General features: G+C 41.4%; 1 protein-coding gene across 1 annotated transcript in view; it reads right to left on the bottom strand.

Annotated features, from left to right (window-relative positions):
* Positions 1–219: 219 nt before the first annotated feature.
* Positions 220–16,574, bottom strand: part of LOC105565636 (collagen alpha-1(XXII) chain) — a 248,581-nt gene continuing 232,226 nt past the window's right edge. The window contains exons 9-23 of the mRNA XM_012018998.1: positions 16,098–16,274; positions 15,583–15,780; positions 8,850–9,210; positions 8,011–8,402; positions 7,659–7,670; positions 7,294–7,398; positions 4,936–5,191; positions 4,535–4,609; positions 4,304–4,398; positions 4,136–4,228; positions 3,933–4,055; positions 3,822–3,836; positions 3,407–3,601; positions 3,205–3,320; positions 220–2,975 (exon numbers count right to left, since the gene is read on the bottom strand). Of these exons, the coding sequence (XP_011874388.1) occupies positions 2,678–2,975; positions 3,205–3,320; positions 3,407–3,601; positions 3,822–3,836; positions 3,933–4,055; positions 4,136–4,228; positions 4,304–4,398; positions 4,535–4,609; positions 4,936–5,191; positions 7,294–7,398; positions 7,659–7,670; positions 8,011–8,402; positions 8,850–9,210; positions 15,583–15,780; positions 16,098–16,274 (2,511 nt within the window). The 3' untranslated portion in view covers positions 220–2,677. The remainder of the gene's footprint in view (positions 2,976–3,204; positions 3,321–3,406; positions 3,602–3,821; positions 3,837–3,932; positions 4,056–4,135; positions 4,229–4,303; positions 4,399–4,534; positions 4,610–4,935; positions 5,192–7,293; positions 7,399–7,658; positions 7,671–8,010; positions 8,403–8,849; positions 9,211–15,582; positions 15,781–16,097; positions 16,275–16,574) is intronic.

Below are 16,574 nucleotides of genomic sequence, written 5' to 3'. Positions count from 1 at the left end.
AAAGATGATACAAACTGAAAAGATATTTTATAGATTTCTAGATATATGAAGCTGTAATTATATTAATAAAACGCTAAATTCTCTCTGAAGTGATCGGATCGGTAAATATTGATTTGTTCGTGGTTTGCAATTTAGAACTAAATTACATGTAATTAATGAAATACAAAATAAATGATATAATCATACTTTTTATCGGTTTTAATAAAATAACAAATATATATATCGATAACAAAATATGCACTATTTCTTTATAACTTTAATATCCTTGCTGGATATTTAAGTTTGCATTATGTTACATATAAAACGCTTAAAGCTGTTTACAAATTTCTACATGCAAAGTGAAAAGAGGGTGATGTAACTCGAGAAGATTCCTTTTCATCTTTTATTTAGAAAGACAATAATAAAGTGTACAAATAATATAAAATTTGGAAACGAAACAGTTTTCGGTGCAAACTATATCGAAGGACAATCGATTGTATGTTGTCGGATATGAATTACTACTGACGACACTTAAAAAAGTTCACGTATGTAGGAAATATTCGCCAACAAGCTTGCTGACAACCTAAATGTACATTTGATGGCCTTCAGGATCGATCTCTACGTAACTGTAATAAATTATGTTAATGTTAACGGTATATCTTCGAGTTATAGACATTGACTTAGATCTGATTTATGCTCGGTGTAATCGACGGACCGGAAACATAAATCCTGCGGCGCAAGCTGCGAGGAAATAACGGAAAAATGAAAGAGACGCATAAATGATTATACATACATTTCGCGGCAGAGCTTTGGTAAACGTCACTCATTCACGTGCGTTCGTTTAGGCTCGATGGCATTGCATATTGCACGGAATTCAGTTGTATCGTGTATAATACAGAATTAAATACAGAAATGCAAGGTATTGTATATAAAAATTGCGTTTTCGCTGCGCTTCGTACGCGATAAAATCGTTATTTAAAAACAGGGTAACAGAAAGGAATTTTAACATCATTAAGAATTTGCTTACTTTTTCATTCCTTCGTTAATTCTAATTTCCTTCAATTCTCAAGTGTTACTCGCGAACATCTCAGTGACAATTTTACAAAGATTTCGAAGAACTGATCGACGCGTGATGACTATCCTTAGGGCGATCGATGATCTTAAAGATACAAGTAATTTCCTTCTCGATGACTTACAAGATACACGGAGCATAAATCTTCGACAATGAGCCCAGCAACTCGTCGTCCGAAACTCCTTAATCGATGTGCCTCTTACGACTAACATACACACTCAATATGTATCAGCTAAAATGTAAATGCAACTTGATCGCGGATACGAACTTCATTTAGGTTTACTTAGGGCAGTGTTAAGTAATTAGTTCCCTAAACGGTACGGCCCGCATTCGCAGCGCACTTGTAATATTTCGGCGTTTGCCCTGTCGTAACTACCTAGGTTATCACTTGAGGATTCGCAGTACGTCGGCTGTTTTGCGGTAGAAACAAGGAAAATTCATGGTAGTAATTGAGGGCCTGAAAATTTCAAACCGTAGTAAATCCAGAAAAGTCCAAATTAAGAATCCCTTCGATTCAGACGAGATGTTACATAGACCAAATTTCAGTTATGTTACGCCCATTTATTATAATATTTCTCGAGAAACGTCGCAATATATTTGTATCGTGTATCTTGAATAACATATGAGTCTTCCAGCACAAGTTACGTTACAAAAAGGCTAGAGGGAAAATGGTAAAAGGCAAAACTGATTGAATCTCAGATTTCTTTCGTTTTCCGAAAATTTTTAGTTTCGAAATTACTACGTTGTTTTGGTATTCAGGACCTTCATCCTCGCGATGATAAGCTATCGATACGGATCTAGTTAAAAAAAAAATCGTTCGCTCGTGTTTTCTGACTTTTGAATAATTCAGGAGTATGCTGAGCAGACATCGTCCAGCGTATGGTGGCTTGGTGGTAGGAAGGGATGAAACTAGACAGCCTCTTTTAAAGTGCGCCATAAACGCGGGCCCGAGCGAATCCTTAGCACGCGCTGTCCGGGTTTCGTGTCGCTCGTTCGCTGATCCACAAGTATTCTTGGACGTTTATCGTGACGAGGGGAAACGTTTAACGAACGTCGAATCGCGGCGGAGCTCTCCCAAAAGTCCTCGAACGATCGAAGCTTTCGAAAGCGACTGGAATGGTAGGGAGGGAAGGGAGAAGGAATACTTGGCGCGAATACGCAAATACGACGAAACACTGACGAGTATCTAGACGATCAGTCTTCTCTTTTTGGTTTAAGAAAGATCGAGAGAGAGAGAGAGGAGAGAAAGAGAGAGAGAGGGGGGGGGGGGAGAGGAGAGAACTGAGACGCGCGGCTGAAGCGGAGTGGTGGCTCGCGGGGTAAAGTACAAGTAATTATACCCTTTCGGAATCGGAGATAGTTTCGTGATCTCGGGTACGCGGATAAATGAGATGTGTGACGCTGCTCGTGCGACGGATCGCACACGCTGTGACTTGACGATATGTATATCGATATGAATTATTACTTGAACGTGGGATTTTTCTTTTATATATATATATTTATATATATTATTATATGTATATATCGCGCGCGAAGAAACGCAGCACGCGCGCATCTGCATTCCTATTTACATAACGGCTCGATTTTCGCGTTGCGATGGTGGATGGTCGAAGGTGCGAGTTATGTTCAGTATTGCATGAGCTCCTCCAAGTACTCCATGTAGTCGTTCTCCGACATCTCGACGTCGTCGTCCGGCCGATTGTCGGCGGCCCGCCGTCTCCTCACCAGCTCGCTCGTCACCTCGATGCAGAGCAGCGCGAATTTATTGTCGCACGAGTATCGTACTTGTTCCAACAGCCGGCCGCCGGTCAACGGCGAGCCTAATCCGTAGCGATCCGAGCTGCTCGAGTGCCAGGCGTCGCAGTAAGTGTCCATCGCACGGTCGCCGAGTTTGTGAGAGCCGTGCCACGCGACTTTCTCGGGCCTGCAATCGGAACGATGTTAATCTCGCGGGGGTTCAGAGAATAGAAGTAAAAGAAGTAGAGGCAGAGAAAGGAAATGCATCGCTTTGCATATATTTATATACCTTCTCAAATTGAGCAATAATATTATTCGCGAGTCCGCTTTGCGTTTGCCATAATTTACGTTGCAATTTTTATATTCGACAACTATTAGATTTTCTCTCGTGTAATATTTTCCTTTTCTATGCTTACCATGCGAAGTCAGTAAGGATGTTCTTCCCGTTGAAGCTGTAGATTCTGGGATTCTGGGAGAAGTACGCCCCATTTCCATTGAACATCTCCTTCCAAGAATTGAATAGCACGTCGCCCTAAATATTCCCGATTATTACTTAGTAAAATATTTAATTCTCCATAAAGAGCGTGACGGTAACAAATAAATATCACTGCCAATTACCTTTATGTTAACTATGGGAAGATCTCGATCCCCTAATCTGACAATGCTATCGACGTTTTGAACTCGAGAGCTAAGGAAAGCACGGAAGGTACCTCTCAAGCCTGCTCGCCTTGCTTGTCGATAGCAAGCGTAGTCTGCTCCTCGTATACCATGCATATCTCCAGTGAACGGCTCATTCAGCGCAGCCATCCTTAACTGAAAAATATGATTGAACAAATTTCCAGTTATAATAACGGCGAGTACACTTTTATGTCTTTAATTAAAGGTAAATGTACAAAAATTGTAATGAAAAAGCTATATTCTCCTTTGTTATTCATGCGCACAGAAATCATAAAAAAAGACGTGAAATATCATATTGCGGACAAACGGGCCGAGAGAGTCTCAAATAAAAATCTCATTAAACATACAATCTCACCATTCGCGGATACCACTGCGCAGCATGGGAAAAAAAACGCAAATTCGATATTAACACGTTTAACTTGTACAAACGTGTCTCGCACAAAATAAGTTGGAGGCGTCAACTTACCCCTGTACCGTCGGCTTTCACGGGTATCTGGTTAATTAAGTTGGATGCCTCGAAAGGAGGATTCGCCGGCGGTGGAGATGTCGTTGGCGGGGCTGGCGTTGTGATAGGCAAAAGTGATCCGAGCTAAAGAACAGATTGAGAGAAATTTCATTTCAACACAGTCATAGTATTTTACCAATTTACCATAGCAACTCGATACTGACTGCAATGTATTGCCACCCGTTGTTAACTCTGACTAGTAACGCTTGCTCGTCTATGATGTAAGCCAGGGTCCCGACCGGACTTACGCTAGACATCTGCGAAACGAGAGAGTGTCAAAAGTAGGCTCGCGCATAAATAAGCAACGATTGCGAATTTGGGGAATATCTTACTTTTGTCATGGCTTCTGTGTTTTGGAACGTAACAGCTCCTGGCACAATTTTCGTTGTACTTTCTAAAGGTCCCCTCGTAGCGGCAGTAACAACACCTTGAAGGAGATTTTTCAACTTGTTTAAAGATACAAAAATATCGATGTTACAATGTGCAGCTAACGAAAGATAAAGCATCGAAAGAGCGGCGGTTCTGATGCGTGTATCATTTTATTATCGTGCTGTAGATATTACCTAATTGCTCTTTCAGTTCTTTCAGTTGCTTGAGTTCACGCAGAGCTTTCAATTCGTCTAGACTACTTCTGGCTCCTTGCGGGTATGCGAGTACAAAATTTAATTACATTATCAATAATTTGTGAATATAAAGTATGCTCGATGAAACGGCTATTTATCTCGCGAACAGAATAATTCAACGAAATATTACTAACGGAACGAATTTTTAATTTATAATACTCAAACGCCCTCATTAATATAGTGATATCGAATATCTTAATTAATATTAAACATAGTTTGTATTTGGTCTAACAATTTATAATTTATAATTTTATAATTTTGTTATCCAAGTACTGAATAACTGAAAAGTATTATCAAGTTATAATAACTGCCAACTTTCTAATATTTCTTAACGTCTTTACCTTGCCTGGGAGGATAGTAATCTCTTTCTCCGAAAACGTGGCTTCTACCGATCCCGGGCTCTCCTTTCTGTCCGATTAAAGACAAGCCGGGCGGGCCGGGGGGTCCGGGAGGACCTGGAGGCCCTGGTACTGGAATATATTTTCCTTGAGACGGTGCTCCAGGAGGTCCGGGAGGTCCTGGCGGTCCTCTCTGCCCGTCTCTTCCCGACTGCCCAGGAATCCCGGGGAAACCGTCGTCTCCCTTGTCGCCTTTGATCTAAAAACGTATTTAACGGATGAATAGATCGTCTTCGCGGATAATGTCTTTCACAGAGGCACGTCAGTGTAATCCAACAACTGCCGATTATCGATCTGCTTTTTTTTATCTTGCCACTGCACAACGCACCGTTTCGGTAGACAGATTTGTGGCAAGTCAATAAGTAGTAAAGTATTATCAAGAACAGGCGCGATTGATTTATCGGAAACATCAAAGAATGAGATGTAGCGATCGCTTAGGCGCATCACGTCGGCTTTCTGTCGACGTCTCTCCGTCGTGTTCTTTTTCACGAATGTTCAGAGGAGTTTACGTGCTAGGCGCGAGAGGCATCCTTTCGATCGTGGGAAGGCGATATCGGAATTTCCTGTTGCTCGGCTGATCGCTCTTTCTCGAGAAATAATCTATCCTTGTCGTTATCAATGTTGTATTATGCCCTTAGAAAAATGATGGATATCTCGAGCGATTTTTTTTTATTGTTGTCCATGCACCTTTTTATGGAATTTCCATCGGAAAGATTTCGTTTTATTGCATTCACTGCATCTCTCGGCTGATAAGCGCCGCTAAGAAATTCTATTAGGATGTCCCAAACGTATAAAAAAATATTTTAAGAATTGTTCAACGATTTTGCACGCGCATTTCTCCAGATCTTATCACGACCCGGGAAAAAAATGTTTATATATAATCATATCTGAGTACAATTAATTGTCAGATATAAGTATGTATGGATTTTGTCCCTAGACAATTATATGCGACGTAAATGTGAGTTTCATATCGTCTGATAACACAGAAATATGTTCGAAATATTTAAAATATTAATTTTAATACGTTATAAATATTTAACAAAATATATATATACGATTATATTATTATATATTGTACATATATGACCATATATGATCTATTCAATGAAATACTATATAAAAATATTTATGAAATACTTTGATAAATATTGATAAAGTATTAAAATAAATTTCTTAAATATTTGTACATATTTGTGTGCTATCGAACGATATCGAATTCACATTTACGTCACATATAATTGGCTAGGGACAAAATCCATACATGTTTATATCTGAGTTAGATGTACTCAGATATGATTAGATATAAACATTTTGTCCCTGGGAAATAAATTTTATATAGTATATAACAAGTGCTTCAAATAAAGCCAATCAAAATATAGTTAAAATTAATTGAAAAATAAAATACCGTTTCGCATTTGCAGCTTCAAAGTGTAATTCATATAAAAAGCTGTTATTTCCATAATAGGGCATTCCCGAAAATTTTAATCGAGGAAAGAATTAATTTTAAACTCATAAAAAAATCAGCTTTGTAAAATATCGTTCCGTCCGGACGTTCCGGTGCATTTTTGCGATACTTTATTTTCTCCTTTGGCGCAATTGCCAGTCTGCTTTACGCACTACGTAACAAGATGTTGTAATATTTAAAAGGATTGTTATTCGGATACGTCGACTGTGTGCGAATACGTCACGCTCGCGCACACGTACGAGCTCGCGGCAAAGCGGGGCGCTATCGCGCGTATCAGCATACGTTATTTGTCAGTTGTCGGCCGTGACAGCTCGCGAAACTCCGTGCGCCGCGGCGGAGAAAATTTCTGTTTGGCGCAACGAATAAATCCAGCGATGAAGACGCGAAAAAAAAGGGGCGCACGCCAGGCGCACTCTTGCATTAATTTCCATCACTCGAGCGCTTCGCCGCCCGTTGTTCAAAGACTTCCGTATCGTCCTATTCACAAGGATATATATGCCCCGCCACTTTAATCTGCCAGACCGAAACCGCGCGAGGTGAAAACCATTATTTTTATTTCCGCTCCTTCCCCCCCCTCCCCTGCTCCCCGGCCCGTATACCCTTTTCTCTTTGAAACAAAGGGCAACATCTCCCGTTCCCGGCTGTTCGCGGACGATCGACTGGCAGGTTGCTCACTCGCGTGAAATTCTGTTTCCGAGGGAAGGCTCGGTTTGATTTCTCGATTCTCGACCTTTTGGTGAGCGCTTGGATTTATATGTAAAGTTAGCGCGCGCGCGAGAGAGAGAACTTTACACGCGCGGGCGATACCACGACAAGAAACTGCAAGTTATACTTACACCGACGGAAACGCCGTAAGGACTTGGTGCGCCAGGCTCCCCCTTTTCTCCCTTGGGTCCCATTGGTCCGATACTTCCCGGAATTCCAGGAGTCCCAGGACGACCCTGCGGAAGACAGTGACAGATGAATCGTTCGTTTGCATTTTAATTAGCGCGAGGGATTTGGTTGTTTTGACACGTCCGACGCGTAGTGATATAATTTTCATCTGCGTTTAAAGGTTTCTATATTAAATGCTTCTCTCTTTCTTAATCTGCGACGACTCGCATTTAATCTTGCGACACGAGAGAAACGTTCGTAATTATCTACTTAGGAATATAAAAAAAAAGTGCTGCATTTAGCGCCTGTGGTTTGATTAAAAGCTCACCTTTATCGTGTTCTTCGGTTGGCGTTGTGAAAAAAATAAAAATAACTTTCTTTAGAAACGAGATACCCCAAGGTAACGTTGTTATAGAATATTTTTCTGACGTATGCTATTGTCAATAACATTGAATGCTAACGCAGTATTAATAGATGCAATAATTATGCGGTACAAATAAATATTAAGTACTATCAATTATATCACTATATCATTATTTTAATCAGTAGAATTTCATTGTTATATGTTATTTAACATTATTTCACGTCATTATCATTTTATTATAATATCCATTAATTTAGTTAGTTATTTGATTAGTATTATAATAACGTAAAGCGAAGTAACGAATCAAAGTACGTACCATCCATCCTGGCAGACCAATTTCTCCCGTAATTCCCGGTTTCCCGGGAGGACCCACAGGACCGGGCGGTCCAGGCCGTCCTCTCCTGCCCCGTTTTCCTTCGGCGCCTTTCTCACCTTTGATGGTGATATAGTCGCCGGAATTGGCGACGGTAGTGGCTCCAGGAGGACCTCTCTCGCCTCTCTCACCTTTAGCGCCAGGTATGCCGGCTAATCCTGATACTCCGTCTTTACCCGGTTCGCCTTTATCTCCTTGAGGCCCTTGAATACCGTTTATTCCGGGAATACCAGATGGCCCGCCGTCGCCCTTATCGCCCTTCTCGCCCTTCGTGCCTTTATCGCCCTTGTACCCGCGCGCTCCAGCATCGCCCTTGCCCCCTTTTGTCCCAAATCCTTGATTAAATAATATTTCGAACGTTACGTTTCGTTGTCCTTCGTCGTGACGCAATATTGAATTTCTTTACCGTGAGAAAACGTCGTTAATACTCCACAATCTTCAACTAAAAACTTACATTCGATATAAAAGATCCGAGAAAATTGAGAGAGATCATCTCTTAACTTTTTACGATATTTCTAAAGTCTTCAATTTATATGTAATAAATAATAGAATTACCAACGCTTTCACGAAGCAATTGTATGGTCATTTATTTTATTTTTCGAAACATTTTATTAATGTCAGACTGACTTATCGTAACTAATAAAACGACTAATAGAATAGTTAATTAAAAAATTTTGGCTAGTTCTTTACTTGTTATATAAAAGGCAATGTGCAAAGAATAGATAAATGAATGAATGTTGGATATTTGTGATTGCTATATGTTTAAAGAGAAATCGGCACACCTAGATCTCCCACGTTAATGCCACCGGGTCCGCCCACACCCGGTGGACCGGGTGGTCCTGGAGGCCCCAGTTTTCCTTCAGGTCCCGTGTCGCCTTTATCGCCCTTCTCCGCCGGTCGCCCGTTTTCCCCGGGTGCGCCTGGCAAACCAGGTGCACCAGGCGCGCCAGGTTCACCCTTAAAGCCCTGAATTCCTCTAGGACCGTCTTTCCCGTGATCGCCCTTGGCACCTTTGTGCCCGGGTTCGCCTTTGATACCTTTGGACCCGGGTATTCCAGCCTCGCCTTTAGGTCCAGGACTTCCCGAAATACCTGGCTCACCCTTTTGCCCTGGAAGTCCTGGTCTCATTGTGATACCTTCCGGCTAGATGGACAAATATTTAAACAAGAGATTATTTCCTGCATAATTGATCAAGTTGCCACACACATGGACTGTTTATTAGGATCTTATACTTTGGAGAAGGAATTTCGGATATCGGGGAAGGTATTTACAATGCAATCAGAATGCTCCAGTCCGTACTCACTCTGTAAATATTTCGAGGTTTCCAACTGGGCTGCATGCGCATAATAATCGAAATTTCCCCGTTAGATCGTTGGAATAACGTTGCGAGACTGAAAGCCTTGCGGGCCGGCCTGACACCGCCGTCTATACGTTTGCATCGCCATTGATCAGTAGCGAACAATTGTTGCGCGAACAATTGTTGATGGCGCGAATTGCTTTAGCATAAATCGAGTCGTAAGTGCGAATTTCATTCTTAAATACGCGGGATTCCGTTCGCTCGCTACGTAATTTAGACTTTTTCAAAGACGAGGTAAGACATGCGGAAAATAACGAAAAAGGGAGATTCTTTCTTATTTGCTTAAAACGTTTTAATCTATTAGAAAATATAGTGTATGTGTGTGATTACGTAGAAAATTATGTACAAAAATAATCGTATATTATCATTTATAATAATGCATATACGTAAATGTTCCAAAGATTGCATACATAGCAAAGGTATTTAGTAGTTTATATGTTTAATCGAGGTTAAAATAAAAAAATAATATGCGATATAACATGTTTCTAAATATCTCGCGTTTTCTCACATTTAAAACGGTTCCGTGCGAGGAAAGATTAATTACTGCTGGGCGATACACGCTATTCAGTACGTAGTTGTTTAAATCGAACAAAATACGTTAGTATAGAAAATACTTTTAAGCTCTCTCTTTCTTTTAAAATATTTTCTTCCTATCGCTCGCATTCTGAAGCGATTATTCTCTTTTTCGCATTAGTACGGCACTTCGCTATAAATCATGTCGCTGCGATTTCTGTAAATCTATATATCAATGCCACCGTTCGTTTCATAACTCGTCATACCCATTCAGAGCTTCTCGCAAACGGTTTGAAACTTTTAGACTTCTTCGGCTATTGATAGAGAAACGATATATGTACAGCTTCTTCTACATTCTCTATATTCAACTGCACGTCGGCAAATATATCGTTCCTCCCTCTTTATGAAACTGTGAGAATTGTTTATGTATCCACCGTATAACAAATGGTTTCGTTAACTTGGAAACGCGTGTTAACAAATAACGACACTATCTGGTTGAATTAACGACGTGCCTCGCAATTGATTAACATTTCACATTAATCGTGAAATGCACACAGTATTTTCGCTATTCGCACATTTATACAATTAATATTTAACGGGGTCTCGTCCATAGTGGAATTCGTCCAAATCTCACTCCTTCGCTCTTGGAGTCGTAAAATTAGGCAGTTCATCCCGTATGCATCTTTCCGCTGGAACTCAATGGCACTTTATTCGCACCGAATTCTACTCTCTACCGCTGTATATATAGCACGTACCTATAAATCCGCTTCTACTTTAAAGCAGTTCTCCGGCGGTAATACATCGTGGCGCGGCCTTAATACAATTTCCGAATTTTCTCTTCCACCCGGTTCTGTTCATTCAAATTCCAGTCCGCGCGATCGCTCTCGCTGGGAAACATCTGCCGAACCGATCGGGTGCGCCCCGCACACATGCACACATCGAAACGCGCGAACATCTGAATTGAGTATTATTGGCCCGTCTTGAACGACGTTCCGGGACGCAACACCCGCGCATCTCCGAGCCTTCCTTCCTACCTGGCGTACACCTAGCCCCGGTATATGCAGTAGGCAGCCTAGAAATTGGTTTCTGTATTCCCCGGGGAAATCGGGCTCTCGCACATCCGGAGGAAGGACCGGGCGCGAGGCGGGGTCACGTAAGATAACTGTTACTGTATGCGTATGTGCGCGCGCGCGTGTCTATCTTTGCATAAACTGCCCCGACGACGAAGTTGGCCTCTAACGTGGCCAGTATTTAGGCCTCAGACATGTGTGCTCGTATTTCAGATCGCCCCATCTGGATTCTATATCTCCGCGATCGAGCGACGAACAATTGAGCTATTTGTAGTGCGATTCGATCGATAGATGCTCCTTATTGCTTATAGTATCGCGAAGATTGAAATAATCTAAATGGGATTCTAACAAACATCGATCGGGACCAAAATATTATAAATATTACACGATAAGCGTACGCGCGAGTTAAAGTACTGGCATATTTATGAAGCTATAATCTAATAAATACGTTTCCAGTGTCTATTAAGAAAGACTTACGTAACATTTATTTGAAACAATTTAATAATGCGACTTGATCGAGTTCCCTCCAAATATACCATTATTCTAGTCTCGTTTTTAAAAATCGCTCTATAAAAGTCAATGCATTATCACTGAATACTGTACTTATAACTGCGAATCAGTGAATATTCACTCATTCAGTTTTACTTTTAGAGAGCACGTGTCTGGACGTTCTTATTTAATAAAACTCAATTTCGCAGCAAAGAGAGAATCTATCAGTGAGGAATACAGGTCGATTCGATCTCGACAAATTTTAATTCAGACTTTCTCATACCGGTTCGGTTTTCGTTAAACGAGATACAAGCATGCGCTTTAGAATCAACAATTCGAATATTTGAAAAGGGCGGATACCATTTGCTCCTTGAGAATCTTTATCAATGATGTATATACATTCAATGCTCTAACGGGAATTAACTACTAGCAGCACAGTTCTATTGTTTCAGATCGCCTATGTATATGCATCCTCAACGACACATATATCCGACGGTATAGATCGTTACGTTGCAGTTGCAATTGTCGTAGTTTTCCTCGTAGGTTCCTAAACAAAGCTGCGAGCTTTGCCAATTTCGTTACGTCGTAAAGACGTATGTCTCTTTTATAGTCGCTTGAATTATCGATGCCGCCGCGGAGCCACAATACGAGAATTTATTACGCGTGCAATAGGCGGTGTAATCTAATTCGCAAAGTAATCACTCTTCCTATTCTTCTGCCACACGCTCAATTCTTTGTGAAAAAGAATCTGTGTAAGCAAAGTGAAATTTAAGTTTTCCGTTACGTGCAACTTTCTGTATTCAAAATAAAACTACTATTCATCTCTGGGATTTTACATTTAGAATCGAATGAAATGTATGAAATTATTCTTCGACAGCATCGTGTCGGCGTGTCTATATCGTATTATCGTCTCGTGCTCTTTAGATTAATAGAGATTAATAAAATTCGAAATTGTCACACGATATCAAACGGATCAAACTGACGCTCACAACAAGCGATAGAATTTAATTAAAGAATTATAATATTACATTAATGACATTTATCCGATTCATTTATCATAATGTAAAATTCAAATACACACATAATAATCCTACAATGGATTATTATCCCGAGTGCGATTGCAGCGGCAGGAAGCTCCCAATGTTTTCCGCGCTCTCAGCTCTCCGAGAGTAACGAGATTTTTCCTCCGCTCTCTGCGATGTCTCAACAATTACCAGGCTAGGTCAGCTACGCTTTTTTCCGGCGGTGTAACATTTGGAAGCGTGCCACCGGCACGAAAACAGAAAACCGTAATGCCCGGCACTGCGCTCCCTCCCCCTCCGTTTTTTTGTCCCATTTTATTTTTTACATCTTCGTAGCATGAGGGTGGGATAAATATTGCGTCACCGCCGATCTTCCAGCGATATGCGGGTGCATCCGCGTCACGGGTTTATGTCGTTGATAAAGCGGCGCGATTCGATTCGATGGCGCGACGATGATGCCCTCCGTTCTGCCAGGCCGCTATATTTCTGCGCGACGTCGTTGCGCTTTCCGCCGCGAAAACCGCGTAACAAGAGAACAAGGTGAAAAACGACCGCATCTCCGGGGGTAAATTGACGGTTTGAGGTGCGACAGGATCGTTACGTTCCCGCGACAGCGCGGAGATTTCTTTTCTCTCCCGTGGCCAGAAACGGTTTCAGGAATTGAACCACTACCGCTGACTTTGACAGCGTGGAATATCAATCTCAAGTAGATTTAGCCTGTTCTATGCAGCGCTATCCGAGCGTTGCCAAAAATCGACGTTTGCCACAAAGAGTTATCGCGGGTTGCGAAACAGATAATCAAGGCGCTGCGAATGACGGAACGCTGGAAAGTAACGGAAGCAAAATTGAAAAGAACTTGCGAATGAACGGGGACAGATGAACAAAAGTAAGATGACGAAATCTTTAATGGGCAACATTACGTTTCGTTTTGTTAAATGTCACGCCTATACGATAATAGCAAATATGAAAACAGCAAAGTTATTTTCTTTTATCTTCAGCACGCACTAGTCTCTTTATCGCTCGAATTTTCTTTTACACTCTTTGAAACGTCCTAGTTATCGTCACGAAGAAAGTCGGAAATGTTGCGACTATAAAAAAAGAGCTTGTTGTTTATCGGGAAAAATGGGTAGAAGTCGGGAATTTTTCGCGTTATATCCGCGTGTAGCATCCCCGAAATCACATTTGTCCGCATAAAACTCACTCTAAACCCTTTACCGCCGTTAATGTCGCACGTAAGTAGATGCATTGCCGTGCGCTGTACATCGTTTTAGTATCGCAGATCCGTCAGCGGGATTCGGGACCATTTTTCGTAGCTGGCAAGAAAGGCGAGTGAGATTCGCCGCGTTTTTAAGAATGGACCGGGACGAACCGCAACAAAGTACGGAGAGAAAGCGAGAAAGAGAGGGAGAGAGAGAGAGAGGATGTTCAACGGGGAACGAGAAAAGGGAGGAGGCTGAGGATCGGACTTACAGAGCTCGGCCGTTATTACGTGCACAGTTTCTTATTCCCTGCGGGGCGATACGCGTTCCATTCCCATTCAACGAATTTCTTGTCGCGTCGAGTGGGGACAGGATCGCTGTAGTTGTCGTTTCGGTACACGTAAAAGCGGTTGCACGGGGAGCAGTATGCTGCGACGTGGCTTGGAGTACACCTTTGCATGCACTTCGAAACGCGATAGCATGGATAATATAGTAATAATACTTGGCCATCTCAATAACAAGATATAAATTGGATCGTCTACTCTACGAAAACGTCGCAATTCCTTATACGATTAATATCACAAATACGTCTTTTATAACGAAGAACGTAATTTCGGGTAAACTGACTTCGGTCTTTTATATTTAATAATAAGAATTTAATCTATGAGATGTAACAAGTGTCACATGCGTCGCTCCTCGATTAAAACTCATCGTTCCTCCAAACGTAAAGTCGCGCTATATTTTTTCAAAAGCGGCAGAATTGTCCGCGGCGCGAACAATTCTCACTGTACGGTGTGTCTGAGAAGAGTTTATTTAAAAAGATCAGCCCGCTTCCTGTTACTTTAACAAATATTAAATATTCGTTCAAGTAGTTTCCATATAATGATAATCCGCAAATATGATGGAGAAAAATGGTTAACTGGGATAATTTGCTGAGAGTTAATATACAGTGGATGGCGCCGAATGCGATGTTTAAATAGCATACTTTTGATAATAGCCCGACGATTCCGCGAGAGGAGATATGGCCCTCCATTTCCCACCGAGTTTCTCGCTGCCGTGTGTCCGTTTCGGGAAAATAGCGAATAATACGACTGAGCTAGATTCATACGAGGATAATGAAAATTTCTTGAATGGAGATACTTATCTACTTATTATAGCGACGACTTCGTACGGTCGGGCGCGCTTGAATTTCCTCGACTTCGCAGTAATCGCGTACACAATAAATGTTCTTCTCTAGCAAATTTCTCAATGTCATATCTCTTGCGCTAACATTACCCCTCCGTTCGCCCGGTCTGCGTTTTCATGTCACTGTTATATCCAGCAGAAACCATTTAGGCAAACATCCCGCTCTTCCCTCCAGCTTCTCATTTCACGATAATAGAATATATTAAATTTTTAATTCTACAGCGGTATGACAATAGTCATCCGCTGTTATTCAAAATATATGGTTATATCACTTATGTAAATACACAAAAGCCTACTCATATAATACATATAATATATAATCTTGCGTCATTCATAGGCATTTCGACTTTGTCGAAGGAACGCAATTGCTTTATTAAATATATTAAATGACATATGTCGTCGAAAAAATTTTCATCTCTTATTAAGGTAATTGTTGTACCTATTTTCGTTACAACAATATGCGCGATCATCGATAGTTAATAATAGAAAGAGTAAATGTGAATTCCAATGAAAGTGTTGTGTAACTTGTCGCCGCGAAAATAACAAATATAAAGAAAATCTCGCGGGGATAAGCGGAAATGGCGAATGCAAACGCGGAGAGAGGGCGCCGGGGAAAATATTTTAACTTGGCTTTCGGCCTCGGCATGACAGATCATATTCAAGCGTGGCAATCTACTTACGTCATAGCCAGAAAATTCTCCTTTTCCGGGCGGCCCCGGCGGACCTTGCGCACCCTTTTCACCGGGTATTCCATCCCGACCCGGCTCGCCCTTCTGACCTTGAGGACCTTCCGGTCCCGCTATTCCAATATCACCCTTGTCACCTTTAGCCCCGGACGAACCCTGCAGTCCTCTTTCCCCTGGCGGTCCTGCCGCACCCTGAAATCGTGACATTATTTAAGCGTAAATTATGCATAACGGTATTGTCTAGCCGACGAATAGAAGCGCCGAAAGTGATGCAGTTTCCCAAAAAGATTAAGTTTCGGGAAAAGACTAAAAAAAAGGAGAGAAGTTCTATTGAAATATAAACGATTTATAAAATTTGTTTTTTTACCATTTTAATATTTACCGCATTTTTAGATATCTTTTGATATGTAAAATTAGAATTGATCAGAAAGTAGTTAAAATATGACTATACATGACTTTTAGCGCTTTCATTGAATCTTTGATTAAATCGTGCGAATGAGAATCGTTACCGTGAGGCCCATCAGGCCCTGCTTGCCTTCCTGTCCGGGCACTCCTGGCTCACCCTTCGGCCCCTGTATCATCTTTGGCATCGTAAAGGAAGACATTAAGGCCGTGGCGTTGCAGGTGCAAGTGCCGGGGTCTCCCTTCTGACCAGGTGGTCCCTGTGGTATCTTCATTTGCCAATCCTTGAAATATCAAGCCATTTAACATTCGCTACTGTAACTTAATACTGCTTTAGCGAATCAGTTGTAATAGCGTTTACGACTAAGTATCAGCAAACTATTCGTTGCAGTAATGAACAAAGCGATACAATCAAGTTCCGGCGGTGTCTAAAAGCAAATACGCATGTATACCGCGTACCAATAACAGCGGAAGATAGTAAGCGCCGTGAAAGCGGCTTTGATGTAATCAGTGTTATATGCGACAGGCGCCGGTTCTCCGGCGGTGTCGATGTTAAATTGACTCACGCGAATAACAAGATAAAT

Source organism: Vollenhovia emeryi, unplaced genomic scaffold, assembly GCF_000949405.1.
Source record: "Vollenhovia emeryi isolate VEMERY1.0 unplaced genomic scaffold, V.emery_V1.0 DF939150.1, whole genome shotgun sequence".
In the NCBI taxonomy this organism is placed as follows: domain Eukaryota; kingdom Metazoa; phylum Arthropoda; class Insecta; order Hymenoptera; family Formicidae; genus Vollenhovia; species Vollenhovia emeryi.
Note: the sequence above shows the minus strand (reverse complement) of the source record. Positions and strands in the feature narration are given on the sequence as shown.